Source organism: Halichondria panicea, chromosome 2, assembly GCF_963675165.1.
Source record: "Halichondria panicea chromosome 2, odHalPani1.1, whole genome shotgun sequence".
NCBI classification, from domain to species: domain Eukaryota; kingdom Metazoa; phylum Porifera; class Demospongiae; order Suberitida; family Halichondriidae; genus Halichondria; species Halichondria panicea.
In genome coordinates this window covers 1,992,387-2,020,359 of record NC_087378.1, presented here as the reverse complement: position 1 = coordinate 2,020,359, position 27,973 = coordinate 1,992,387, and the positions used below count along the sequence as shown (strand labels likewise).

General features: G+C 44.4%; 5 protein-coding genes across 6 annotated transcripts; 3 read left to right on the top strand and 2 right to left on the bottom strand.

The window, feature by feature from the left end:
• Window positions 1-496: 496 nt before the first annotated feature.
• Window positions 497-4,747, top strand: LOC135330902 (TBC1 domain family member 12-like). 2 transcript variants are annotated; one of them, XM_064525867.1, is made up of 9 exons: window positions 497-955; window positions 1,214-1,547; window positions 1,766-1,861; window positions 2,172-2,369; window positions 2,673-2,779; window positions 2,896-3,056; window positions 3,356-3,666; window positions 4,156-4,259; window positions 4,474-4,747. In XM_064525867.1, exons 1-9 carry the CDS (start codon window positions 577-579, stop codon window positions 4,677-4,679), a joined length of 1,896 nt encoding a protein of 631 aa, XP_064381937.1. In that variant the 5' UTR covers window positions 497-576; the 3' UTR covers window positions 4,680-4,747. The 2 variants fall into 2 exon arrangements, with proteins under 2 accessions (XP_064381937.1, XP_064381935.1); XM_064525865.1 differs by having other exon boundaries at window positions 497-991.
• LOC135330874 (DNA repair protein RAD50-like) lies at window positions 4,731-13,864 on the top strand. The gene is made up of 31 exons (XM_064525820.1): window positions 4,731-4,875; window positions 4,999-5,096; window positions 5,164-5,247; window positions 5,448-5,549; window positions 5,607-5,669; window positions 5,785-5,826; window positions 6,258-6,331; window positions 6,487-6,592; window positions 6,654-6,722; window positions 6,769-6,858; window positions 6,964-7,024; window positions 7,184-7,338; window positions 7,392-7,493; window positions 7,569-7,739; window positions 7,912-8,118; window positions 8,171-8,382; window positions 8,438-8,623; window positions 8,780-8,911; window positions 8,973-9,105; window positions 9,193-9,309; window positions 9,421-9,722; window positions 9,947-10,052; window positions 10,114-10,209; window positions 10,285-10,454; window positions 10,564-10,711; window positions 10,852-10,979; window positions 11,053-11,224; window positions 11,353-11,574; window positions 12,797-13,002; window positions 13,352-13,474; window positions 13,678-13,864. The coding sequence occupies exons 1-31, from the start codon at window positions 4,845-4,847 to the stop codon at window positions 13,736-13,738; spliced, it is 3,969 nt and encodes a 1,322-aa protein (XP_064381890.1). The 5' UTR covers window positions 4,731-4,844; the 3' UTR covers window positions 13,739-13,864.
• Window positions 13,865-13,974: 110 nt separating this feature from the next.
• Window positions 13,975-18,173, bottom strand: LOC135330894 (ubiquitin thioesterase zranb1-like). Its single transcript, XM_064525850.1, has 8 exons — window positions 18,052-18,173; window positions 16,791-17,919; window positions 15,824-16,017; window positions 15,659-15,730; window positions 15,292-15,487; window positions 14,641-14,885; window positions 14,365-14,588; window positions 13,975-14,311 (listed from the first exon to the last, which is right to left on the bottom strand). Exons 2-8 carry the CDS (start codon window positions 17,912-17,914, stop codon window positions 14,108-14,110), a joined length of 2,259 nt encoding a protein of 752 aa, XP_064381920.1. The 5' UTR covers window positions 17,915-17,919; window positions 18,052-18,173; the 3' UTR covers window positions 13,975-14,107.
• Window positions 18,153-25,583, top strand: LOC135330897 (WD repeat-containing protein 91-like). The gene is made up of 12 exons (XM_064525853.1): window positions 18,153-18,350; window positions 18,410-18,674; window positions 18,807-18,929; window positions 19,146-19,362; window positions 19,478-19,673; window positions 19,734-19,833; window positions 19,896-20,028; window positions 20,131-20,322; window positions 20,485-20,725; window positions 20,794-20,902; window positions 21,114-21,418; window positions 25,254-25,583. The coding sequence occupies exons 1-12, from the start codon at window positions 18,228-18,230 to the stop codon at window positions 25,428-25,430; spliced, it is 2,181 nt and encodes a 726-aa protein (XP_064381923.1). The 5' UTR covers window positions 18,153-18,227; the 3' UTR covers window positions 25,431-25,583.
• On the bottom strand, window positions 25,538-27,913 carry LOC135330955 (protein D3-like). Its single transcript, XM_064525952.1, has 5 exons — window positions 27,716-27,913; window positions 27,011-27,105; window positions 26,705-26,828; window positions 26,397-26,558; window positions 25,538-25,881 (listed from the first exon to the last, which is right to left on the bottom strand). Exons 1-5 carry the CDS (start codon window positions 27,903-27,905, stop codon window positions 25,694-25,696), a joined length of 759 nt encoding a protein of 252 aa, XP_064382022.1. The 5' UTR covers window positions 27,906-27,913; the 3' UTR covers window positions 25,538-25,693.
• Window positions 27,914-27,973: the final 60 nt, after the last annotated feature.

Below are 27,973 nucleotides of genomic sequence, written 5' to 3'. Positions count from 1 at the left end.
CGTAATCCCCATTTGGAATTCCCTTCCCCTAAATGTTATCAGTAGCCCTAGCCCATCTGCTTTTAAATTATCCCTGTCAAAACTATAGCAATAAGTTAAAATTTTTCCTTTTTTCTTTTTTTCACTTAAGTACACCTGCACCTGCACCTTTACTTTTCGGTTATGGACTGACTTCATTATTAGCTTCATTTAGCTACCTTGTCATATATCCTGTATGCTTCCTCTGCATCAAACATTATAAAGAAAAAAAAAAAAAAAAAAAAATGTACAAGGAGTTGAGCACCGATGTGGAGGGTTTCACTGCACCCTCCCACGGCCACCTCGTGGGACAAGGTGTCCTGAGTGTGGAGAAGAAACCTATCGATTGGAAGGACCTTCAATTAGAATTAGAAGAATCATATGAACAATCTGTTTTTGCATGCTGACTTACATTCACATACACATGACTCATCCCCGCGGTATGTTTTCGAAGCATTAAACATGTTCTCTATTTATATCAATTTTTCAGTAATTTTGAAATCACTTAATTTCTGCTGTGGAAAATCTGAACATAACAAGAAACGCTGCATATATACAATGGACGATCAGACATCATCTGAAGAAGAAATCACTGCTGGTAAACTCCAAACGGATCTTACGGACTCGGGTGTGTCGAGCAGTGTCGCCTCAGACGACTCCATATTGAAGCACAAGGTCCTCCAACACATGAATGGCCTCGCTATTGAAGACCTACAGAGCAGCTCCACACTATCAAGCTCTCTACAGGAGGGGCTGGAGAAGACAGAGCTCCTTCTGACAACAAGTAATCCTCTGGGCCTCTCTTCAGTCAGTCTAGAGGTGAGAACGAGTGGGGAACAGTTGAACCTTCTTGCCGAAGGCTTAGAAAGTCCCCCCGAGAGTGTAAGTGGACGGAGTCAAGAGGACGAGGTAGAGGGCACAAAGACGAGAGAATGTGGTGAGCCACAGAGGTGTCGTGAGAGTGACATGCAATGTGAGTACATGTGTAGTTGTGATGTAGCTGTGGCACATCCTTATGGTGTTACAGCTTTACCTCGTGCATGGTGTCAATAATTTATATACATGGACTGTTTGTGAGTTCCTTGTCCCAGACTTGACAAGAACCAGGCTATTAATTTGCCAAGGTGCATGCAAGAAAATGGATTCCTCATACAAAAGCACAACCCTTGTGGTTACTGCCCTATCTTCTTTGCAGCCTCCTCTCCTGATGAGACCAGTCGGTCCTCCTCCTCGCTAGGATGCCTGGAGCCGAGGCCGTCACGTCTCTCCCCCACCTCCACACCTGTACATCCCACACCCCACGATCTCCTCTCACGGCTAACTACCGAGGACTGTGTGAGGGGGGAGGAGTCTTGTAGCGATACTCACAGCCTGTCGGATGTAGGAGGTGTTGTGGCCCCACCCACTGAGGGGGTGGACTCTCCAAGGAGTGTGGAGGCAACCATCTCGTCTAGTCAATCCACACAATCGCTCAATACTCTTTTCGGAATACCAAAAGGGAAGAAATCGTTTGCATCAATATTCAACCGGTATGGAAGTACACGTACAATACACCTTTATCCTCTGTGTATATGTAGTTTCTCTGTGTACTGCATTAGCTAGGATAGTGCAATTAAGAAGTACAACTATAGAATTATAGAAGCAGTACCTGTACATGTACAAAAATGTCATGTGCTTAACCAACAAATAGTAAGAGTTTGAACACTGTTAAGTAAACTTGAAACCATTATGTTGCTGCCGTGTACAGAAACAAGATGACATTTCTGGGTGGTGCTGACCACACCTCTCAGACAATGGTGGCTGCCTCCTCCACCACTGGCCTTATCCTGCACAACAGACCAGGGTGAGTCAGTGTAGTGTGAGTGTAGTGTGTGTGTGTGTGTGTGTGTGTGTTTGAGGGTTAGGGTTAGGGTTAGGGTTAGGGTGGAGAGGGGTATCAGGTATGAAGTTAATAACCCTATGTACAGTGTTCAGTTATGTGTTTGAAATTTGAGAAGATAAATTTGAGAATATTTTTTGAGTTTTCTAGAATTCTTCTGTTTTCCACATAGGCACAGTCAACTCAGACACTAACCCAGTAAATGTTAGCCATATACCACTCGTGTACTCCAGGTAGTTCACCCTTGTACTTGTACCCCTTCCCTCCGAAACAGGAGCCTCCCTGCCAAGTCTGAGGCTGATGAGAAGCGTCACCAGCGGCTGTACGAGCAAATGATGAGTTCTGCAAGAAAGAAGGAGGTGGTTAAGGCAAAGGAGGAGCTTCGTCGAGAAGAGCAACGAAGGAGGAAGGATAAGATAATGGAGGACAGACGAGAGGAGTGGGCTAGGATTCTGCCAAAGTGGGAGTCAGTGTAAGTGTATGTGTGGGGCTCTGTAGGGGTGACATAGACATTGTTTGTAGGGGAGTCAGTGTGAGTGTAGGGGGCGGGGGGTTATGTAGCATGACTAGGGGTTGACTTAGTCTATAGACATTGTTTAGGAGCTTGTATATGGTGGCCAACTGTATCTTACAGGCTCATTTGCTAGTGTAAATTGTTTATAGGTAGGAATTTACATGTTTGTCAGTTGTACGATGTACACACACATGGCTAGGCTGCCGTTGTGTGCTTAACTGAATGTGAATGTAGATTTTGTGACCCCCTCCGCCCCTGCAGTTACGAGTCTCGTAAGGTCCACAACTTGTGGTGGTATGGACTACCTCCTGGCATCAGAGGGAAGGTCTGGCAGAAGGCCATCGGGAATGACCTCAATATCTCACCGGGTGAGGGTTTACTTAAGTCGTGTGTGTGTGTGTGTGTGCTCATACTTCTTAGTTGATTGACACTTAAGAAATCAGTATTTTACTCTAACTTTTCATTCTTGCTATTTTCTTTGCAGATCTGTATGAGATCAACTTGAGGCGTTGTCGAGAGCGACTAGCAACAGTTGACAAGCGTAGCAGGAGTGACTCTGCAGCATCTCTGAGTCGAGAGCAGAGTGTGGAGAACATCCATCTTGATGTGTTGAGAACATTTCCAACACTGGGTTTTTTTCAAGAGGTGAGTGGTATAAAAAAAAAATTATGGGCGTGTAATGCATACTAAAATTATACTTACCACGAGATACGTATGATTATGACACACACACACACACACACACACACACACACACACACACACACACACACACACACACACACACACCTTGTTCAGTACTTTGTGTACTGTGTGTAGACTAAATAGCATGACAATTGTACAGTACAGTACGTAGAAGAATGTTTACAAAGTGTATGATGCAACTATGTAACCAGCAGCTCTACATTTTTAACTCAGCCTTTCTCTCTGTACCCCTCCATCAGGGTGGCCCCTACAACCAGCCACTTCACGATGTCCTGGGGGCATACGCTTGTTCCCGGCCAGACATTGGCTATGTGCAGGGGATGTCATTCCTGGCAGCTGTGTTGCTACTGAACATGGAGCCAGCTGACGCATTCATCTCACTTGCTAACCTCCTCAATAGACCATCTTACCTGGCCTTCTTCAAGGTGGACCATGCTCTCATGCGACCTTACTTTGATACTTTCAATATCTTGTTACACAACTCTCTGCCTAAACTGAGTGCTCATTTCTCTGCGCTTGACTTCTCTCCTGAGTACTACCTCATTGAATGGTGAGTGGACTTAGTGTTTCTAACTTATGATGTAGGTTGGTATGTACACTCAGCATGGGTTGTTTGAAACTGAAAACTTTTAGTATGCACAAAACAATGTAATGTGTATATGAATACCTTAAGGTGACATATTTTCGCGTGCATTAATTTCTGCTATTTCTGCGAATGAGAGTAAAATCGCAAAAATTAATACTCGCAAATAATTGGCCGCCCTCTTGTTTAATGTATCCAGATCGACATTTCGCAAAATATTATACCGCAAAATGTACAAAACTGTAAAAACGCAAACAAATCTACCTGTGAAAATATGTCACCTTAAGGTACCATCTAAGCTGTTTACATGTACATGTATGTGTATGACTATCTCCTCCTAACAAGCAATTGCCGATAGAGGATTGCATTGTGTTGAAACAAGCCTTTAGTCTGTCTGTGTGCGACAATGTTTGTTACCATGGATACCATGATTATTGTAGCTGTTACTTCCCATAGGATATTCACTATTTACACTCGCACTCTACCACTGGACGTGGCCTGTCGTGTGTGGGACCTCTTCTGTCGTGATGGAGACTGCTTCCTCTTCAAAACAGCACTTGGTAAGCCACTCCCCTCATTATGCAATACAACTGTACCATACCACATCAGAGCCTTTGAATGTTCATATTATGCCTTGTTATTTGTTCGACCTAGGAAACAAATCTGCCTGGTAACAAGGCTAGTCATACCTATGTCCATGATGCAATACATGTATACTTAGCAATATACTAAGTGCTATCAAGTTATATATATATATCCTCTTCCTTCTCTCAGGTATTCTCAAGTTGCATCAGTCTGACCTACTGGAGCTGAACACTATAGAGGATGTTGGGGGGTTCCTGGGAAAGCTACCCCCCTCTCTCGACTCGGAGGTTCTGTTTGGGCAGATTGAGAGTATTCATGTGACGAGCAAAAAGTTCCAACAGACACTGCAGCAGCAACACTCTAGAGACACCTCTAGAGACACCTCAAATAGATAGCAATAGCAGTTTTTGGCTCCTGTGTTGTGTGTTTGTCATGTGTACTTGATTGTGTGTTGTTACTGAAACGATTATTACCACATATGCCATGTGTTGCGGCAAGCATGGTGGAAGATACAGATAAGGAAGTGTATGGTCCAGGTGTATCTATTGTGAGCTGAAACAATGTCCTCCATTGACAAACTGCTCGTTCAAGGTGTTGAAGCAATCAGCAAGTTGTGCATGTGTATACTAAACATGTATGGTAAATGCAATGACACTATAAATAAATTCATAATTCCTATGTCTCATAAAGTTCAGACTTCTGTACACAATACAGGAGTGCGTAGTTTCGGACCAGCTGACGATCAGAAGGCAGTCATCAAATTTGACACCCCCCTCACGATCATTACCGGCCAGAATGGAGCTGGGAAAACGGTACGTTAATAGCAATGGCCGTCATCTCCAACCACAATGCATGTGCTCCTCTGGTGTTCCTCTATAGACGGTTATCGAGTGTCTGAGGTACATCACGACAGGGGAGCTGCCTCCCAACACCCGGGGAGGAGGGTTCGTCCATGACCCCAAGGTACACAAACACAGGGTGTATTATAGTGCCCCAGGGAATATGTGCATAGAATGCAATGTGGGTACAGAGAGAGTTGTACATGTAGCTTGTCAGACGATGTTTCTGGTGCTTTTTTTTATTTTTTATCAGGCCAGTTTTTACCAGAAACCCCAAAGTTCAGAATACAATTTTTGACCATCATACCATTTTTGTCGATGCAGCTGATTGGGGAGCGAGAGGTACGGGCGGTGGTGAAGCTCAAATTTAAGGATATCATGAAGAATATGGTCACCTGCCATCGAATGCTTGCATCCATACAGAAGGTGTGGTAGTCAATGTCTTCAATAGTGTACGTACTGACATTAATGGTTGCTCTGTAGCCTCGTAAGACTGAGCAGAAGACACTAGACTCTTCCATGGAGAAGATCACAGCAAGTGGAGAGGTACACCTTATCTTATAGCTTCGTTTGCATCGTAAATTTTACATTACATTTTAGTGCTACACACACTTATTATGTTTGTCACCGTGTGTAATTGTAGCTTGTGTTGTCCTCACAGAAAAAGAAGATCACTAGTCGGTGTGGTGAGATTGATAAGGAGGTAAGGGGGTTAGTGAAAGTACGTACCTCTCATTCATGATTCCAACCCCTCTCATAAGTGTCAGGGGGTCAGTGATGTACATGTATGTACTGTTGCAAAGTATCAGAGATACAGCTATGCTAGAGATAGCAAAGTAAGACTTATTAACACAATTTGCAGTTGCACAAAAAGCATAAATAATGAGACTGAGACTAAGCTGCAGTTCTAGAAGCTTATATAGCACAAAACAGTAAAGCTAAAAATAGCTGTCTATTCTAGACAAGTATACACCTTAACACCTAGATACACTATAACACTGTTCTTGTTCTACCATGTTTAATCAAGTTCTAATAAGATCCAACATGTACCCCTCATGATTCCAACCCCCTCATAAGTGTCAGGGGGTCAGTGATGTACGTGCCCCTCATGATTCCAACCCCTCTCTCTCATAGATGGTGGCTCACCTGGGAGTGTCCAAAGCCATCCTCAACACAGTGGTGTTCTGTCACCAAGAAGAGTCAACATGGTGCGTCTCTTTGGGTGTGTATGTGTGTTGCAACATTACCTTCGCTCTCGGCCCAACTTTCTCTATTGTAACGCTTTTTTCCTAGGAAAAATCGGTCTAGGAATGAGGCTAGTGCTATACTCATCTAATTTCCTCCTCCCTCTATGTACCCCTAGGCCACTGAGTGAGGGTAAGAACCTCAAGACCAAGTTTGACGATATATTTGCTTCCACACGCTACACCAAAGCTCTTGAAAACATAAAAAAGCTGAGAACCGAGCAGGTATGACGGTTATTTGTACGTACCTTTGACAATGTTTTGAACATGTCATACAATTTAATAGGTAGGGCAATGTAAGGTCTACGAGACTGCGTTGGGCTATCTGGACAAGGAGAAGACAAAAGCTGATGAGGTGGGTCTTTGTTGTATTAGTTGCCATGGCTACTCTATCTCCATAGCTGCAAAGTTCTCTGGCGGAGGCCGAGAGGAAGGTGGCCAGCTCCAAGACTGAGATTGTAAGGATAAAAAGTGAACTGGATCCCATTGATGTGAGTTGTATTCGTAGTTGCCATTCTGAGAAGAAGTTTGCCAGTCAAATCAACTTTAGAGTCACCTACTGTACACGTACGTACACACTTACATTCTCTCTTTAGGAGCGGCTTCAAGAGCTAAATGACAAGTATGAGCAAGTCACCACTTTGGAAAGGAGCATTGGTAATGAATTCATACGCATGCATGTAGTCCTTATAGCCGTGAGAGATGAACAGTACAAGTTATCCATTACTAAACACTAACGAGCAACATTGCTGGTTTTGGGCAGCAATAATGAGAGGGTAGCTAATTGTTCTCTCGATGATATTCACTCCTCCCTAGCCAAGCTTGAGAGCAGCAAGGCAGAGCTAGTCCGCAGTAAGCAGGAACTGGAGAAGAAGGTGACCTCACCATTCACTGGGACACGCTCTGAGCTGCAGCTGGCCATGGACAGACACACCTCTCAACTGGAAAGGAGCGAAAGACGCTTGGAAGAGGTAAGTTGTCTTGGTTACGGTGACAGTTGGTTATGTACTAATGGTGCTCACAGTTGAAGCACAAGTATATGCTGTTTTGTGGGGAGGAAGATGAGGTTAAAGGTCAACTCAGTGAGCAGCATCAGGAAAGCGGCAAATTGGAGACTGAAGATAAGGTTTGTATATTTATATCACCTTCCGCCCTCACCCCCCCCCCCTTACACACCTCCACCCTCACACACGGCCCGCAGTATCACCAGAAGAGGATCTGTACACGGGATGACAGCATTAATTCCACGGCTCTCTCGCTCTCTATCGATGGCTACACTGAGGGCCCGTACTCGGCTGCAGCTGCTCAGTCATTTGTCTCCATGGTAACCAAGCAGAGAAAAGAAAAGGAGGAATCTGCTAAGACTGAAAAAGTAAGTTGTTTGTATGCAGAATGGTCTCTGAAACATGTACGTACATTGTTACATGTTAGTAGATAATTTAGCTAGCTTACGCGGTGTACATGTACATGTACATGTACGTACATTGTACCTCTTAGCAGTTTATATTCTTATTGTAACGTGCTGTAACATCACCCTCATGTAGAAATCGTATCTGGACAAAGAGCACAGACTCGAGGAGCAGCTGAATGAGCTGCAAACGAACCTGGCCCAACTAACAGCTGCCAAGAGTATGAAAGGGGAGAGCATTGAGGACAACAAAAGGAGTGTGGCAAAGATCAAGCAAGAGCTGGGGGTAATTCGTAAGGGCGGTGAAGAACTGGAGGAGGTGGAGAGACAGCTAAAACAAGCCGTAAGTTGTACTCATCACATGGTGATCACATGATGGACCACACCCACCTTAGGACGAGGAACTGACAGAGTACCGGGAAGGAGTGGACCTTTCTTCATTGGATGAGGCAGCTCGCTCACTGAGAGATGAGAAGAAGAAGATGGATGATAAAGTGCAGACACTGCAATCTGAGCTCAGCAAGATTAGTCAGCAATCAGCTGCCAGGGGCGCTCTGGAGGCACTAAAGAACCAAAAGAGGACTCAGGAGGTCACCTATCAAAATGAGTATGTATTGCGAGTGTTGTGTTCAAGTATCGTTACCCCCGCCCCCCTCCCTCAGAATGGCTGGTCTGGAGACGGACCTCCTCTCCCTGTTGGGAGTCATGCCAGGACCTGAGGAAAACCTTGAGGACAAATTGTCTGATCTTGACCGAACAAAGAGGGCGGAGCTTCAAAAGTGGTCAAACCAGGCTCAGAAAGACTCGTCTCAGCTGTCAAGACTCGAGGTCCAGAAAGAAGAGCTTGTGTAAGCTAAGTACAACCAACATACATACGTACACATACCTAGTTACAAGCCTAGTTACATGTACCAGGTGATTTTTCTCTAGTATAAAATTATCGGACGTTGATAAATACATGTTTTACCAGGCTAATGTACCACACACTTGTTTTGTACACACAGAAAGCAAGTGTCTGAAAAGAAGGCTCGGGCAGATAAACTGCAAGCAGAGGTTGCCGAGGTAACGGGGGAGAGCAGTGTACCATTTGAGGAGGCCAAGGCGCAATTGGAGAGAGATATTGAGAAGAAATTAGAGTAAGCTTGTCGTTGTTTGAGCCTTGTTTTGTAGCCATGGCACTCCCTTCCTCCCCTCCAGGGACATCTCCACGGTGAAGGGGTCAGAGAGCTTCTTCAAGAAGTCGTTGGAGAAGATCCATGAGAAGAGAGTGTGTCCAGCTTGTACAAGAGGGTTCGACAATCAGGACGACTTTGAGAGAACCATCAAAGTGGTGAGTGAATAAATCAAGAAATTCATTATTATTGTGCGTGCCTGCTGCCACTCTTATTTATACTCACAAATCTCCCTCCCCTTGTAGCTGTCTGACCGCCTCAACAAGAGCATCCCCACTCTCCTCCCAGTGATGAATAGAGAAGTGCAACAGCTGCAGGGGAAACAGAGGAAGCTCATCGAACTCAAACCCAAGATGGATGACGTAAGATTTGTACATCTAGCTTAAACGATTGCCTTTTCATTGGTCCATTGATTGAGGGTTAGTCTAGAGTGTTCCTTACAAAAATGTACACACACACACACACCCCTTCAGCTAACGAACCTTCGCTCCTCTGTCCTACCCTCCCTGGAGAAGAACCTCTCTGAGAAGAGCAAGACTCTCGACAAGTTCCGGACCACCTCCTCCAAGGCCAAGGCTGAGCAGACTCGACTACAGAGCGAGCTGCAGAGTGTGCGGGAGTTGCAACCACGAGTGGGTAAGGCTACTCATCTGAGAGGTGCTCTCAAAGAGTTGGATAGGAGGATCTCCAGCGAGGCTAGTCGTATAGGAGTGGGCGGTTCCACTCGCAGTCAGGTGATGGTGAACAGGGACTTGCAGGAGGCCAACAGAGCAGCGTGAGCTTGAATAACAGTGCAGCAAAACCATGATGCTGTAACTGCATGTTCATGTACTTCTACTATAACACAATTTGAAAGCTAGCTTCAGTCATATACCATAATCTGACCACTTGTAACAATCAAATACCATTGGATTCATATACCATTGGATTTTCATTGCCCATGTACAGTCTTCACTGCTACTATACATGTACAGTTTTGTTGGTGTTTCCGATTTTTAGGGACGAGTTGAATCGAAAGTTGGACCACAAGCGTCAGGAGATCTCTGAGTCCCAGCAAGCACTCCGACAACTGGAGAACAGTGTACACTCCCTCAGAGAGGAGAAGGTAGTCATGTGACAATTACTTTATAGTCATATGATAATCACGTGTGCCCCCCTCTCCTCAGCTGAAACTGAAGGCTCAGTTGCAAAAACAGGAACAGTTGGTAGCTAAGAAGAGTGATCTCACTGCACAGATTGAGACTTTGGACAGGGAAATCAAGGTTTGTATTTCAATTTTGAATATGATTGTTTGTTTGTCAATACAGTTGTTTACTGTACGAACTTTTTCCGTTTAGACTCTGACCCACCAACTGGGTCCTGTGGAGGAGCGTTTGTCGGTACTGACCAATCAGAAGGCGGCGCTAGTGAGGGAGAGGGAGGAGGTGGAGACCACACACAGAGCAGAGATTGACTCACTCAAGACGAAGGAGTCCAACCTTCGCAAGATGACAGCTGATATCAACAGGTGACTGATACCACTTGTACTGCATGTATATTAATACATACATTTCTTTCATTGTCATTTCTCACCACTTTACATGCAATTTTTAACTATTTGTTCTCTCTCTCTCTAGTTACATTGAGCGAGGTGCTGACAAGGCGCTTTCTCGTTGTCAGAAGAGGTTGGCTGAGCTGCAGGCGGACTACAACAAAAAGGGAGGACAAAAGAAGGAAGTGGAAGAAAAGAAACAATCCCTCCAGGAAGAGCTTGCCAATGCCAAGGTAACCAGTTCATGAAATTGATTGTTATAGTGTGTACATGTACATAATTATTATTATGCCAGGCTAGCTACTGTACTTCTGGTGCTTGTGTACAGAGTGAGCCAAACCAGGCCCATTAAATAACATGACTCCTCTCCTAGATGCGTGAGCGTGAGCTGGAGGACAACATGACTCTAATGAGTTACTGTGACGAGATCTCGAGCAAGGAGGAGGAAGTGAGGAGATTCAAGTCTGACCTGAGAAGGATGGGTCTTGAGCAGTACGATGAGTAAGTCATGTGACAATGTAGTCCACCATCCATATACACACTGTACACCCTCCACACACATACCCTCACACAGGGAGTTCCGACGCTGCCAAGAGAGCTCTGGCCGACTGACAAAGCAGATGGCTCACAGTAAAGGAGTGTGTGTAGGGCGGGAGGATGAGGTGAGGATCTTTCAGACGCAGCTGAACAGTGACATGTACAAGGACATTGACAAGAAACACAGGGACAAACTTATTGACCTCAGGGTGAGACCTTGTGTGTGTGAATATTGTCTGTGAATAGTGTCTCTGTGAATTTGTTTTAAGAGTGTCTAAAAAAATGTACTCACTGATATAACTTACTCTACTCACTCCACCTCTCACACCTCACACAGACAACAGAGACGGCAATCGCAGACCTCGAGAAGTACTACAAGGCGTTGGATCGAGCCATCATGAGGTTCCACACACTCAAGATGGAGGAGATCAACAAGATCTTGAAGCACCTGTGGATCAAGACGTACAAGGGTGGGGACATAGACACCATTGAGATACGCTCTGAGGACTCCTCAGCAGAGGGTGCCCCTGTCAACAAGAGGAGAGTCTACAATTACAGGGTGAGTGTCACTCACAATTGTACGTATACCGTATATATGTACATGTATCTCTGTATTGTAATCAGGTGTACGTTGGATTTGCAAGCTTAACATTCAATACACTAACGATGCTTGTAACCAATGGGTTCTGTAGTTTCACTGTACAGTAAGTGTTGTGTGCCCCTCATTGCAACGTGTGTGCTTTACGTTGCACAAATACAATGTACAGAATTGTGTGACTCCTGAATACCTTATTGTAAACGGGTACTAATTTTTTATCGAATTTTAGCGAATTTGTAATTACAGTAGAACCTCCATTATCCGGCCTTCCATTATCCGGAACCTCGATTATCCGGCTTGGCAGTTTTCTTTTTAATCAGATTAAATAATTCAGAAAATGGGCGTGTCCCTTAAATGCGCATGCGCGTTGCAGCTGTTACCATGGAGACATGTCTGCTTATCTTCTGCGCATGCACAGACAACCATGTGGCACTGCTGTTTATCAATAAAGTGGGTGGATCAAGGCGTGGTTTATCTATTCGATTATCCGGCCTGCTTCTGGAACCAAGGTGTCCGGATAATCGAGGTTCTACTGTAACGCTAAATTAAGTACGCGCTAATAATAAAACGCAGTTAATAAAAGTATGAATCTCATTAAAAAAAGAAAATTTTTCTAATGTACTTTTGTAATGTAATGTACTTTTGAGAGTATGCTAAGCAAGCTAGCCCTTTTTTCATCTGTATCTGACTCCATTCAACCTTAAAACTCATACTTGTACATCTTTTGAGATAATTATATTGTGGTAATGAATTTCTACAAATCCGCCAAAATTAGTACAGTAGAACCTCGATTATCCGGACACCTTGGTTCCAGAAGCAGGCCGGATAAGTGAATATGCCGGATAATCAAATAGATAAACCACGCCTTGATCCACCCACTTTATTGATAAACAGCAGTGCCACATGGTTGTCTGCGCATGCGCAGAAGATAAGCAGGCATGTCTCCATGGTAACAGCTGCAACGCGCATGCGCGTTTGAGGGACACGCCCATTTTCTGATCTGATAACAAGAAAACTGCCAAGCCGGATAATCGAGGTTCCGGATAATGGAGGGCCGGATAATCGAGGTTCTACTGTACCCTAAAAACAGAGAAAAATCTGAAAACGCTAAAATTACTACCCGTCTATAATAGTAACATTAAGGTATTACATGTCAGTCCGTGTATTTATCACTCTGTCACAGGTGGTGATGTTGAAGGGGCAAACGGCTCTGGACATGCGTGGTCGGTGCAGCGCAGGGCAGAAGATGCTGGCCTCCATCTTGATTCGTCTTGCTCTGGCTGAGACCTTCTGCCTCCACTGTGGTCTGTTAGCACTGGACGAGCCGACTACCAACCTGGACCGTGACAACATGGAGGGCCTGGCCAACTCTCTCATTGACATTATCAAGTAATCTTTGACTGTTTAGCATGTTAACAGGGTTCGGAAGCACTTGGGTTTACGGTGAATACAGTACATGTATAAAGGCTTGGGTACAAAGCTAGTTGGTCAATATTGTACGAATCTTGTTTTGCTAGATTTTGGGTTTTTTTGCTCTTATACAGTGAGTAGACATGATGACTTTAAGAGAAAAGGGACCATTTTTAGTACCCTTGATTCCAGGCCCTTTGCATTAGGTACACATACATAAGCACTGCAGTACACACTCCTGTACACATAGTGACACACACGCACGCACGCACACACACACACACACACACACACACACACACACACACACACACACACACAATTGTAGGGAGCGTAGCAGTAGTCAGAAGAACCTGCAGCTGATTGTCATCACTCATGACGATGCGTTTGTGGAGCTTCTCGGTCAGGCTGGGTTCACTGAGTGCTACTTCAAGGTCTCTAAAGAAGTTGGGTAAGCGATCTCACACATGCATGGTGACGGTGTGTGCATGGTGACGGTGTGTGCATGGTGACAGTGTGCATGGTGACGGTGTGTGCATGGTAACGGTGTGTGCATGGTGACGGTGTGTGCTTGGTGACGGTGTGCATGGTGACGGTGTGTGCATGGTGACAGTGTGCATGGTGTTTACTGTTGCTGCTCACCTACATGTACAGGGAGTGCTCTCGAATATCCAGAGAGTTCTTTGCGGGAGGAGCCACAGCTCTAGCCCAGTGACTGTAAAGAAAGAGGAATCAACCTCTCTAATTTAAGACTAAGACTCGATAATTGATGTACTTTTCTTATTGATCCATTTAATAGCTAAAATTATAGCAAAAACTGTTTATTGTTAATTTGACTCGATCTGCTCTCTCTATTGAATTGTTCAGTACATATATCCCCCATTGTTCTTCTCTCTCTATTGAATTGTTCAGTGTATATATATATATATATATCCCCCATTGTTGTTCGCATTTATAAATGATCTGTCAGCAACACAATTATTACAAAAATCAGTCAATTAACATAAAAAAATCAAAGTGACACATGCACATGTAATTATATTGAAAGACTTGAACACAACGTCCTGATTCATACACCCACACATTAGTTGTCAGAGTCATAGAGACATGCCGAGGAGGATCCATGGCGTTTGTCCATTCTACGATATCTGTCCAACCAAGCGTCCACCAGCTGTACCATTAGTGTCGGCTGTTGTCGTGGTAACACTTCCTGTTTGGCTGTGAGCGTGCCCAGACGAGTCATATGACAATCACAATACTCAGTCAGTAGACGTTCCTCTGAACCAAGCTGAAAAATGATGTACACAGAATCAAACTCTGCCTGAACAGTACTTTACTTACTTCTTGTTCTGTGAGAAAATGTACTTGTAGTAGATGCCCATCACTGTCCGTTAGTGGTAAATAAGTCACATGATTTTCATGTGACACGTTGGAATGGACCCCTGCACCAGAGGGTTGTGGTGTTGTCATAGCGACCAAAGCGGAGAAGTGACCTCTGGTGTATGCCATACCTACTGGAGTCTTCCAACAGAAACTAGCCTCCCAGAGCAGCGGCAAGTACACACCTGGATATCACATGATAGTCACACGCATTACACAATAATACAGCATACGTACCTTCAAAGTTGGCAAATCCCAAGTTCTCTCCACGGTAGTTTTTGACGACCCTCACTCCATACACGATGACAGGGCGTCGCAGGAGGTGTGCTAGTACGAAGATGTGAGCCTGTTCCAAAGCCTTGCCTGGTCGGTCAGCCAGTGTCAGCACCGCCTCCCAGTCCTGTCTCAGTTGGTCCTCGTCTAGACTATAGCCTTGGGCCATTGACAGACGTTGCTCAGATTCCTTCCAGCGATCGTAGAACCTTTGTTAGGGTGGGTACACGGAGATGAGCAGGTGTATACAATGTGTTGCAGCAAAAATAGAAGCCACGTGAAAGTAATATGCACTTTAACTATTGTTCATGTACACAAATACAGTACCAAACAACATGTTGATGCCAAATTGAATGTCACAGCACCTAAGCACAGTACTGATCGACCAAGAATACCTAGAATGTTTTGCGAGCATCAAACATTTGCGAATTTTGATCAATTTGCAACAATAAAATCTGCAAAACCTAAATTATTACTAGTAAATACACACGACCCTTGCCAGAACGCAATAGTTAGATTGCAAAGGGTCAAATTTTCTGCTCATTCAGCTCATTCGCAAAGGTTTTTCACACGCAAAATATTCTAGTAACGGTAGCAAAACAAGTACCCATGCACCTTGAGGCCCCATCAGTGAGGCTGTCAGCCATGGCCCTGCGTAGAGTCGACTCTCGGTCCATGACCCCCCATGTGGCTTGAAGCACTGAGTCGAGGAGACAGTCTCCAGCCGTCCGGTTCCACAGTGGGTGGAGCTTACTGCCCAGTTCACCCACCACCTCAGTACTCCAGTTGATGATGGCACCCTCATCCAACTCTGTGTATGTGTGTGGGTGTGAGTTCAATGGTGTGAGTATATAAATACAAAGTAGATCGATACAGTGAATGTCCATTATAGTACATGTGCACTGGTCAAGTTTTTCCTAGTTAGGGAGAGGAGGGAGAGCTAGGGTACAACATGAAAGTGTGGTTTGTACACCAACTGTACCTTGCTCCACATCTCTGTCGACCACCTCATCTAGTACCTTCTTTTGAACAGACGAACAGAACTTGCGAATATCTAATATGCCGCCGGAGTAAAGTATGTAAACACTTAGCAACATGAACAAATTGGAAAGCTAATATGTAGCTAATTGTACGTACATATACACACCTGAAGGTAGTGTGAAGGTTGTCAGTTGTGTGACGAAATAAACCGGCCACTCTCCTTTGTGTTGCCATAATGACAGGCTGAATTCTTTTCTAATGCTTGCGGCAAGGTCGGGGCTAGTTTCAGAGGGGAGTCTCTTCCGTGCCTCAGAGGAGGCTGGTGTTAGGAGGAGACTGAGCATCTCAGAGCGTTGGAACCTGGTGTGTGTGTGGGGGGGTGGTGGGGGAGTAGCAGCTAGTTGTACTTGTAGCACAGGTTGGTAGACTCACAAAACTATTACTTAATGACCGAACATGAATATTAACTTCCAGACACTAATTTAAACATTGTCTGGGTGCATACTTTCCCAGCAGCACTTGTGTGGTTGTTTCACACCTGTGAAAGCAATATGCTTATAGTAAGCCAACTAGAACAAGTATTCAACAAAAGCTGCTATTACACAATGCTGCTTTTAAGCTAACGGAATATATTATTGCTACACATTAAATGTTGATGTACAGGCGCCCTAACAATCACATGAGGTTAATAAGCTAGAAATTATCTATCCAAACACACAATGAAACTGTAAGGCCACACAGTACACACACACACACACACACACACACACACACACACACACACACACACACACACACACACACACACACACACACACACACACACACACACACACACACACACACACACACACACACACACACACACACACACACACACACACACACACACACACACACACACACACACACACACACACACACACACACACACACACACACACACACACACACACACACACACACACACACACACACACACACACACACACACACACACACACACACACACACACACACACACACACACACACACACACACACACACACACACACACACACACACACACACACACACACACAACACACACACACACTCACACACTCACACACACACACACACACACACACACCTTATAGCCAGGTGTACCAGAGTACTGCCAACACTGAAAGAGTGTCGTTGACCAATCACCAAGCATTCATCCTTTGACAGCTGTCGTGAGCGATCTCCCACCTGTCTCAGATAAGACTTGACAGCAGATGTCTCTCCATTTACAATACCCAAACATGCATTCAGAAAGAGCCAGTCGGAATTCGTTAGTCGGTTTCGAATCTGTCTCACTTCGTTGCTATCACTCTTGAGCAGAGAGGAGGGTGCTACTTCTAGAGACTCCACCCCCTCCACTAGTTCACTTTCGGAGTCACGTGGACAGTTTCTGTCTTTGAGACTTGCGGCAGAGCTAGAGGATAAAGGTCGAGGGGAGCTGGGTGGGGAAGGGGTAAATTTGACAGTCGTTTTGTTGGCATTTATAGGAGGAGTGTGTAGGAGGGAAATTGATGAGAACTGGTTGAAGTTGTGACTGGTGGAGGGTGGGTGATGTGAGGGTGGTGAGGGTGTGGAAGCAGGCGTATCTTCACATACATGTACAGGACTCGAAGTTCGTCTAGTCTGACACATGACACACTTAGTCGCTTTCGGGTAGTTGTCAAAAGTACACTGATGGCATTTCCATTTCTTTTCCACATTTGAATTTCCGTTTTTGCTTTCTTTCCTCAGTCGTGATGGCCTCACCTGAGGAACACGGTCGTCTTGGATACAAGCCCCACCCACAGCTCCTTTACTACTGGCGTACTCGAGAATAGATTCGGAGATGGATCGATTGGTTCCAGCGCCCGATTCGACTTTTACCTTACCCTTTGGTGCACCGCACATAACACACTGATGAGTATTGGCCCAGTTGGTATACGTGCAAGCTCCACATGTCCATTTCGCCTTTGTTTTGCACTTTGACCCCTTATGATGAGAGCCGCTATCAGAGCTGAAAGAGTTCTTGTAGTTTATTTCAGGCGAGTGAACGTTTGAAGAGTCTCCTCCGTACGTTAGGATCGATGAGGGGGAATGTTTCCGTGACGACGTCCAAAACGGAGTAACCTCGTTGGGTCGTGGACAACTACACAGAGTACACTTTGAGCTGGTCGACCAGTTGCTGTACGTACAGGTTGGACAAGGCCACTTAGTTGCCCCGGTAACAGCCATCGGACCTGTGGGAGATGAAAGATAGTTCACACACACACGACCTCAAAAATTCTTCATGTGATATATAAGACCTACTCTCTACATTGTAGATCTACCCTTAGAACTAGAAACATGATAGTAGCCACACTTGATCTCACCTCTATACAGACAAGTAACTGGATGTAGGTACGTAAGGCCTGATTAGCTTTTGGTTCTTTGCTGAATACTTGCTGACAATGCACTGCATGCATGTAAACAATAAAAATTGTTGTTTAGATATCACATGACATCATAAAGACAGTATTTAGCTCATCTTTAGTTTGCTTTGGAGGAGATGACTACCGCAGTAGGTGCCCTAGATGAGTCTATCAAGGAGTACCTGGTCTTCAGAGGCTTCACAAATACGCTCAAGCAGTTTGAGCTGGAGAGAAAGGAGGACAAGGACAAAGGACTCAAAGTATGGATTGTAGATGTATGGTTTCACTGCACACACACTCATAATCCCTCTGTGTTCAGGTGAACCGTATTGTGGAGCACCTGATGCAATGCATCAATCGCTCGGACTTCAACTCTCTGCAAACATTTTGGATCTATCTGCACAAGCGTTTCTTCAGTCGCCTGTCCCATGACTCGTTGATGACTGTTTATCGGCTGGAGACCAACCTCCTTCGTCTGTTCCTGGTGTACGCCAGTCGTCAGGGGAAACAGGACGTGGTGAGAGACTTCTTTGAGAAGATGGCGGACTCTCTTCATGACAAGAAAGAGTGGAAGGATTGGTTCAGTGAGTACTTTAATAGTGAATGTATTATATTTATAACTATAACATACACTGTGTCCTCCAAGTTAATACATAATTATTAAAAGTACATCATTATTGTGACCTCGATCCCCCCCCCCCCACACACACACACAGCATTCCCGTTCACTAAGAGCCCAGAGCAGCACCCTACGTTCAAGCTCTACTACAGCAAGGAGTGGGGAGACACGTTTGTCATCACTCTACATAACTTCTTCAGCACCCTCTTTGCCTGTCTCCATATCCTACCACACTCCTAATTGTAAATGCAGACCATTTGTATTATCTAAGTAGCAAGTTGGCTGATATTTTCAGAAAGCTTCTGTTTCTGGTATAACTTAACGGTTATCCTATTGTTATTAACACTGTGTGTTCACACAACAGAAAATGTTGTGTTAATCAGTTTTCATAACGCATTCAGTTTCGTACGTAGCTAACCTCCTTGACTCCTCCCACCTCTTCCCGCCCTGCTCAACTTTGAGTCAGAGCATCAGAAGATGCAGGCGTTGTCAACAGAGAACGCTAACCTCCATCAGCAGCTGGCTAGCACTAAGCACTCTCTTGTGGAGGCGGAGTCCCATGTGCAGAGAATGGAGCTGAAAGTGGAGAGTCTAGAGGCCAGGATGAGCTCACAACTGGCTCAGTCAGCATCTCAGTCTGTTAGGAGAACTACGTAAGAGGGGGAGGGGGAAGGGGAGGAGCTAAGATGCTGTGTTGTAACTTGATAGTGAAGCTCAACTGATTCAGAATTGACTGTAACTATATTCTTTTCTTGCCCACTGTTTTAGGTTCTCTGGTAAATCCAATGGCAGTGGCAAGGCCTCTAAACGGTCCACCTCTCCCTGGCGAGAGAAGACCCCCTCTTTCGGTAACAACTCTCCTGTGAAGAAGCCGGCCAAGAAGACCAACTCACTCAACGAAATGCCTCACGAGAAGATGGAAGCTTTGCAGAAACAGAAGAGTGAACCTGTCTCCCAGGGAAGGGTACGTATGATAGAGAGATGTTGCAATTAAGTTTTCATGATCCTTGCTATTGATATTTAGGGAGTCTCAGGTGTGCCGACTCAGCATGCTGTAGAGAGCCCGCAAACGTCACAATCTCCCACTGGTACTCTAGCAGACGGTTGTGTTAACACCTACGAGGGTAGGCTCTCTCGTACATGTGTATCCATCTGTTCCAATTAACCCCCCCACACACACACACAGACCGGGACGGTAACGTGCCGTACATTGCTGTGAGTCAGGAGGTGTACAGAGAGCACTCGGCCCCCATCACCCACGCCAAGTTCTCCCCCAATGCCACCAGAGTGGCCACTGTTGACACAGACGGATGTATGAGGCAAGTTTTGTGTGCTTATTATCTACTGACAGAGAGCACGTACGTGTAATTTGTAAGTTGTGTTACTGAGACCTCCTCTCCCCATTCAAACCCCCTTCTCAGAATTTGGGACCCCAATGCCCCTAGCAAGACGTTTTCCAATGTTCACCTTCGCTCTTCCATTCTCTCTCTGGACTGGGGCCCTCAGTCGGACAGTATTGTGCTTGTTGGCACCTCGGATGGCGTTGTGAGACTATTCGACTCCACCACCTCTAAGTACCATTGGGAAGTACACAGTGACAACAGGTTCCCAAAGTGAGCTTGTACACATGAGATCATAGTATTGTACGTATTAAGTAAATTTTGACCCAATTCATTAGCTGTAGAAGACTTGTTTAGGTTATACTGTACCCAGCAACATAGTCAGTGTAGTACTAGTACTGTGCTGACATTCACCTGTGACCTTTCTCCACACAGGGTCCTCTCCATAGCGTGCAGTGCGTCCAGTAACACGTTTGCATTCTCGGCAGCTGCCAGTATTGGAAGCACGCCCACCACTGGTAACCTATCCACCATGGGGCTGACATCGCCTGGCCTCCCTTCATCGAGACAGAGTCAGGAGATGAAGAAGTCGGGTTGGACAAATAGTATGGGGGAGGCCAATCTACCCCCAGCAGGGGGCGTATTCATATGGGACCTCAAGACTCAGAAACAAAAGGTAAACAATATTATAGTGTAATGCAATGTAAATACATGTACCACCATCCCCCTCACACATACACACAGTGCACGCTTCCCCTCTCCCCAATGCCTGTGGGCATCAACTGTATGGCGTTCAACCACAATAGCAACCTGCTCATCAGTGGAGGGGCTGACGGAATGATACGACTGTTCGGTGAGTGTGATGTCATGTTTTAAGAACTGTCCCTCTCCATAGGCGAAATCCATAATGTTCAAAAACTGGTCTGTTGTATACACTCACTATGTTATGAAAGCTTCCTAAGTGCTACGGAATACATTTTTTGGGGGGGGGGGGGGGCACTCTAGGCATAAGGTTATGGCCTCTCAAAGTTATCTTCTGTTGATACAATATTCCGTTACTGCAGATGTGTCCCAGAGCGAGTGTTTGTGTGGTTGGAACGCCCATGAGGGGGAGGTGTTCAACGTCCAGTTCTCATCAGATGAGACCTCCGTGTACAGCATGGGCAAGGACAACAAGTTTTGTCAGTGGAGCATGAATCGATCAGGAGAGAAGATGACCGAGTTTGATATCCACCAGGGAGCTTGCTATCCAACAGGAGGTGTGAAGGGAGAGTACTTCCCCAATATCCCACGTGGGAACTTGTTTGCTTTTGAGAGTGAGGACAAGTTCGTATTGACTTCTGGACCAACTGAGGCTCTCGTGTATCAGGTGAAGTATCGTACAAGTCTGTACAATATATATTATAGCCTTGATAATTTTTCACAAAGTGAGCCTGTTTTGATAGCTAACTTTGAGTGCTCATACTACGTTGACATGTAACTTGAGTTAGAATTGTGCCAATTATAATTAACCCGGGGTGCGTGGGCGGACACGGGTTATAGTAGTCGTTTGTTTGTTTGTTTTGTAATTTCTGAGTCTGCTTACCTGGATGCCATTGCACTGCTTTTACAGCATGGATAGCCTTCACAATAAAGTTACCGCATATACATACGTATATATACGGCTACTAAATGTTTCATTTTGCTGGCAGAGGAGGCTACAATTCGAGAGAGGCCACTGTTCAAGAGCGGCGTTTATTAGCCCCAGCTAATTCAACAACCTTTAGTTGTCATCAAAAGTTATTTTCACCTGCACAAACTCAAACTCTGCCATGAGAAAGTCTTTCAAAAGCACTTACAAGCAGCCTAGCTAGCTGCTACCGTAGATACCAGTATCAATATGGCTGCCACTGCAGAGACATAGCCTCAAAGTTTACTGAGGCTACTATTTGAGAGCGGCTTCTATTTTCTATTGCACTGAGGATAGGCTGTATGTAGGAAGGCTACTATTTGAGTGCGGCCTCTGATTTTAATAGTGGCAGATAAAGCCTCGTTATAGAATAAAAGTCTTTCAAAAGTTAAGAGAAGCTTGAATGGTACGGTAGTACCGTTGGCTGCATGACCTCTATAGCTACACGCGGCCTTTATTCGAGATACGTATTTACAGCTGAAGTGATCCTGTACCAGAGGAGGATAAGGGTCAGAAGTTCTTCTGCTTTTGGAGACTTTAATTGCAATGCATTCCGATCATGAACTTTACAAGGGTTAGAGGTACTAAAGGAAGATTAGGCGATTGGAATGCAATTAAAATGTCCTCTGGAAGCAGAAAAACTTTTGACCCTGACTATATCCTCCTCTGATCCTGTGCCTATACCAGGAACAATGGAAAAGGTCACTAATGTAGAAAGCTAGAATTATGATTGGGGTTGTTGCTTTGCTTCCCTAGCCCCAGAACATACCAGGAGCCATATTTCTAAGACTCTAGCCTTCTTCGCTGACTGACTTCTAGTCCATAGTGCATGTCTCATGCTAAACCTCCGTTCTCAGCATGCCCCATGCATGCATACATGTACTGCTGCGTTTATTGTGTACATGTCAACAGCCGAGGGTTATTACGGTATCAGTTATTACTCCATCATTTTTATAATCATACACTGAATGACACTGCACTGATTCTTTTTATAGTAATGATAATGAGCTAAACCAAAACACAGCAGACACTAAAAAGTTGAGTCATGAACAAATTGAAATTCTCCCCATCCCTCATGTATTCAGTGGCAGGGTAAGTTGCCATCTGAACTCTCTCGATCACTTGTCCACGAAATGTCATGCTGCTGATTTGACCCTGATAGTTTATATTTTTGCTAGCAGCCTTGACCATCACATTGGTAGCTGCTTGTTGGTTGAGTTGCTGTGAAACTGTGTTGGCTGCGTACTGTTCGATTAATTGTGCGACATCTTCCAATGTCATGGTGGTGCGAGGATTCATCCAAACTGATATTTGAATCACACCTTCTCTGGTCACCCAAGGATGGTCTGCATCATCTTTGTAGCGTGGAGTGACTGTCAACGGTGTTACATTGCTTGATACACTACCCATGGTAGCTAGTTGAGAGATGGCTCTTGAGAACTTGAGATTTTACTTTTACAATAAGAATTGAAATCCAGTAACCAGTTTGCACTTCTTATACAATTTCATGTCACTCCTCCATGCACCAGTATTATAATTATGTTTTCATGGGTGATTACCTACTCTGAATGTTGATATACTCACTTCCTGTGATCACAAGAATTCACATACATTAAAGCGATTACGATCAATATTGGAGTTGAGCCAGCATAGTTGTTGCTGGGTATGCCGGTCAGTTCTGTTATACGAGACTGTACACTAGCTACCCATATATTTCACTGCATGTACTGTGGCCCTGAGGTATACCTACTCAATTCAGCGTTTACGGTTCATTTGGCGGTTTAACTGCGCTTCTACAATTATCTTCGGCAGTTAGCTTCTGCAGTTAGCTTTTGCATTTCAATAATGTGACATCACATGACCATGTATGGCTAAGGCAGGCAGGCTACAATCAGACATTTTACCGCATGATACATGTAATCTTAGATCATGTTTGCCATAAATATTGCAATTTGATTGGCTAAAGAAAGTGTTCTATCCAACTTCGAAAATCATGTACTTATTTATGTACTTACTTAGAAAATCATGTAGCAAAGATTACATTCAAATCTGATTGGCTAAATACCCATGGTTGCTATGATCTAAAATGCTTAGACACTGTTTAGGAAGTTTCCACATGATTTAGAAGTCCTCAGGGCTAGTAGAACCCTCACTGCGTTCGGGATACTACAACCAGCCCTTTGGACTTCTAAATCATGTAGAAACTTCCTAAACAGTGTCTAACTATTATATAGATGATATTGTACTGACGTCAGTTATATCCACGTCAGTACATATAATTATGTAATTAACCACACTGTGATTGTGGAGCCACTTGACACTTGAGTGCACATAGTACGACATGCTCGATCAGACAACAATGGGTTTGTATCAGAGGAGGAAGTTTTATTAAATACTGATCTTTAGCAAAAATTAAAGCTGCAAATGTGCTGAGTCGGAGCCATTTTTGTGTCTAGTCAGCAGTTTAGGGAGAGGCAAGTCAAAGAAGAGGAAGAGAGAAATGCAGTTAGGAAACGGCAAGTCAACAGGACGACCTCAGAGACTTTGTTGACTACTGGAAGTAACAGAGACGTACTACTTTTTAACTCTGCACCATCAGTGAACTTATTCTCTATTGATCGTACCTACTACATTCATACGTACAGACTGTGATATTACACTCAACATTACTATCGCAAAGCGGGTAATTTTCGTGCGGTAAAAATTCGTTATTTTCGTGGGCAAGCTGACCTCCACGAAATTTTAACGTAGGCGTGGCTTACCGGAACGTATGAATGCAGTGCAGGCAACAAGACTAAACGAATTTTTACTCACAAAAACCACCGTTTCCAGATAAACGAATTTTTACCCCACAAAAATTACCCGCTATACGGTACTCACTACAACTTTGCTAATTAGGCTCACCCTACACAATGCTTTCAGCATTCCCCTAGTATAGTCTGTCTGTCGTTCTGTGTATTCTGAGTCTGCTTACCTAGATGCGATAGCGCTGTGTTTGTACCATGGCTGTTAAAGCTTCGTTGTCGAATAAAAGTAAGAAGCTCTAACCTGCACGTTAGCCTATAGATGTACACGCGGCTTTGACTCGAGGCTGTAGACTACACTAAACTAACGCCAAGGGTTTGCACTTCAGTGCTCTAGAGTTAATTTTAGTGGCCCTTTGAATACTGAGGCTACGTTTATGATACAACATGCACTGTGATTAGCATATTGGAACATTCATCAATATTGTCAGTGTGTGTTCAAGAATGAGTGTATTGTATAATACAATGAATCATTGACAATTTTGAGCTTCTGGAGCTTTCATTTAAAAGTTCATGCTTACACAATTATTAAGTGTCAGTACGTATAATACGAGTGCTCCATTCACATATCACGTATGAATATAGCTGTACTTGAGAACATTTCGTTTCTCCATTCACATATCACATACGTAAGAATAGCTGTACTTGAGAACAATTCGTTTCTCTAGATTATAATTATATGTACTCACGTACATACGATTGACGATAACATAATTATGCTGTTTTTAAAGGTTGGTGCTGGTGGTAGTCTGGTGAAGACGCTCGGCATATCTGGTCACAGTGGTCCTGTGACGTGCGTAGACTGGCTACAAGGTAGGCGGAGTCTGGGAACCTGTCTCACTGGGTCACTGGACAAATCTGTCAAAGTCACTAACTTGCTCAAGAACGATGTAGCTATAGCTCTATAGCGACTGCATAGCGTCAGCTACATGCATACATACATTTACACAGGTGTTTGTGTTTTCATTAAAATAATGTAGACAGTATGTACGTGTTCTATTGGTTTGTGTACATATTGACGTGTGTATATGTATATAAAGCAACATTATTATGTAAAATGATCGATGAAGGTTTGAATTTGTCTGTACAAAATCTTAGAACGAGTTTATACCACAACATGTTCTATAATTATAATTATCATGGCAATGTTTTCAGTTTCAAAATAGAGAGTCTATCCACTGAGCTTCTCGTAGAGCTTGGGCACATAGTCATCATACTCAGCATTGAAGAAGTTGCCAGCCACAGGGTTACCGAGGTTGTACTTGGCTACCAGATCCGTTGTCTTGGTGTTGTTACGATCCTTGGTACTCAGTCCAAGCTTGGCATCAGTGTAGGTCACTCGTCCAGGCTGCTTGAATACTACATGTGTGTATGTGTGTAGCAATTTAGGAGTCCATAGTGTAGAGAATTTGATATGTTTTGCATTTCATCATAGACCAGGCAGGCTGGTTAAAAAAATTATGAAAAGTAAGTGAGCTTCTGTTAGGCTTCCTCAAACCACCTCTTATTAGAGTTGTGCATGGTAACAAATAAGCCTGAAAGGTATATAGGGGTGTTTAGACCAGCTTGCATCCGTTAAGCATGTAATTTTAGCTTTGGCCTCACTGATTGATACAGGCTTTTCAAAAAAATGAAAATCCACAATCCTAACGCACCAAAACAGGCCCATTCGAAAAAAAATTTTTAACATGCAAAACAAAGAGGAGAATGGAACCCATGGCTTTCCTATACTGTACTGGCCAGTACTATACGGCACTATAGCCTTTCCTGTACAGAAGTGCTAATTTAAACCACTGGCCTACTCGCCAATTCTCCCCCACATAAATAGCATTCCACCCTGTGGTAGTTTTACTAAAGATTCTGCAATAGCTCACCAAGGATTATGTAACGATGCAGTCCAGTGCCTTTGGGTGGTCCAGCCCCGACGTACTCTGCTTGTACTTCCCCTGAGGCAATGTTGTTACCGGGGATGTTCACTACCAACCAGTGACGCCATTCCCCAAACTTGGGGTCCTCTCGACTGGGAGCATCAGGATCTGAGAGGGGGGGAGGGCATTGTGTACCGTTAGAGAAAAACATTTGCAACATGAATGCTAGGATTGTAGGAAAGCACTCATAGAAGCAATGCAGCACTTGAGCATCAAGCAAACTACAGGTGCACGTGCGCAGAGATATTGCTTACCAGTGAGGAGCACAGTGTAGAGAGAGCCCTCCTCTGTTGGCCAGGTGACTGTGGGCTGGTTCTGGACGAGGGTGGGGGTGAGCACATTACCCAGCTCAGCAGCTGCACCACTGTCGTACGACACCTGCACACAAAATAAACAGGATAAACCTTAGAGTTAGTAGAATATGGCACTGGTAGGTAGTCACAACCGAGCAGACTTACAAAACAGGAACATAGCCTTTTATTCCACTTTGCATGCTAGATATACACTCAATATTAAACATTCATTCACACAACAAAATGACTGCAGTGGGCTAGCCTCACTTCAGCCTTGTTGGCTGGGGCCTCAATGTGGAGGTCTGTGTCCACTTTGTCTCCCTTGAACGCTTCTTGAACATTAACAGCAGACATCTTGAGTTCTGGGGGGATAAAGGTCAATGGATTTCTTCAGATAAGCATATTCATATATATATAGCCATATTAGGTCTGGAGACTCCTGCAGCATATCTGTGTGCTCTACACCAGAATTTGGATAGAGCCAATGAAATGTGAATCCTATGTCATGTGATTTTTAACCCTAAAAAAATGCTTGGATAGAGCCCTGAAAGCTACGTCTACTCATTCTTTAAACCTCCAACGCCACAAGTCTTTACATTACAAGAGCACACGGAAATACTGCTAGAGTCTTCAGACCTTTTCTCCTTTCTTCCCCCCCCCCGAGAAACGGTGAGACTTGTAACATTGGAGGTTTAAAGAACAAGTAGATGTAGCATTTCATCGGCTCTATCCAAATTCCACGGAGGCAATACTCGCATTTCATTGGGTTAAAAATAGGATTTGCATCACATTGGCCAAATCATTAGCCAAATTCTGAGAAATGTTGCAAGAGTCTCCAGACCTAATCCCAGCTCTACTTGATTCCCTCCCCCCGCCCCCGGCCCCCCGAGACTAACGGTTGTCCTACTTAGTAGCATTTATAATACAAGCAGCTGCAGTTATACTATGGTTAATTGTATCATGAGTGGTCACCTTGTATTAAGGCTTTAACAAGCTTGACGGTGGCAGCATGTTTGTCTGCATTCTCAGGGAGAGTATAACCAAGCCCTGTCCGCACGTAACCACGGGCCCAATTCTTCCAGTAGTGGAAGCTCCCTTGTCCTCTCTCCAGTAGACTCAGGGATAGTAGACAGAGCAAGATAGTGCTGAGGCGTGTTCTCATCTCCTTGGGAATCTAGAGCTAGCTCAGGAAGCTAGGTAGACAGCCAGCCAGTGCAGTTCTTCTCTTTT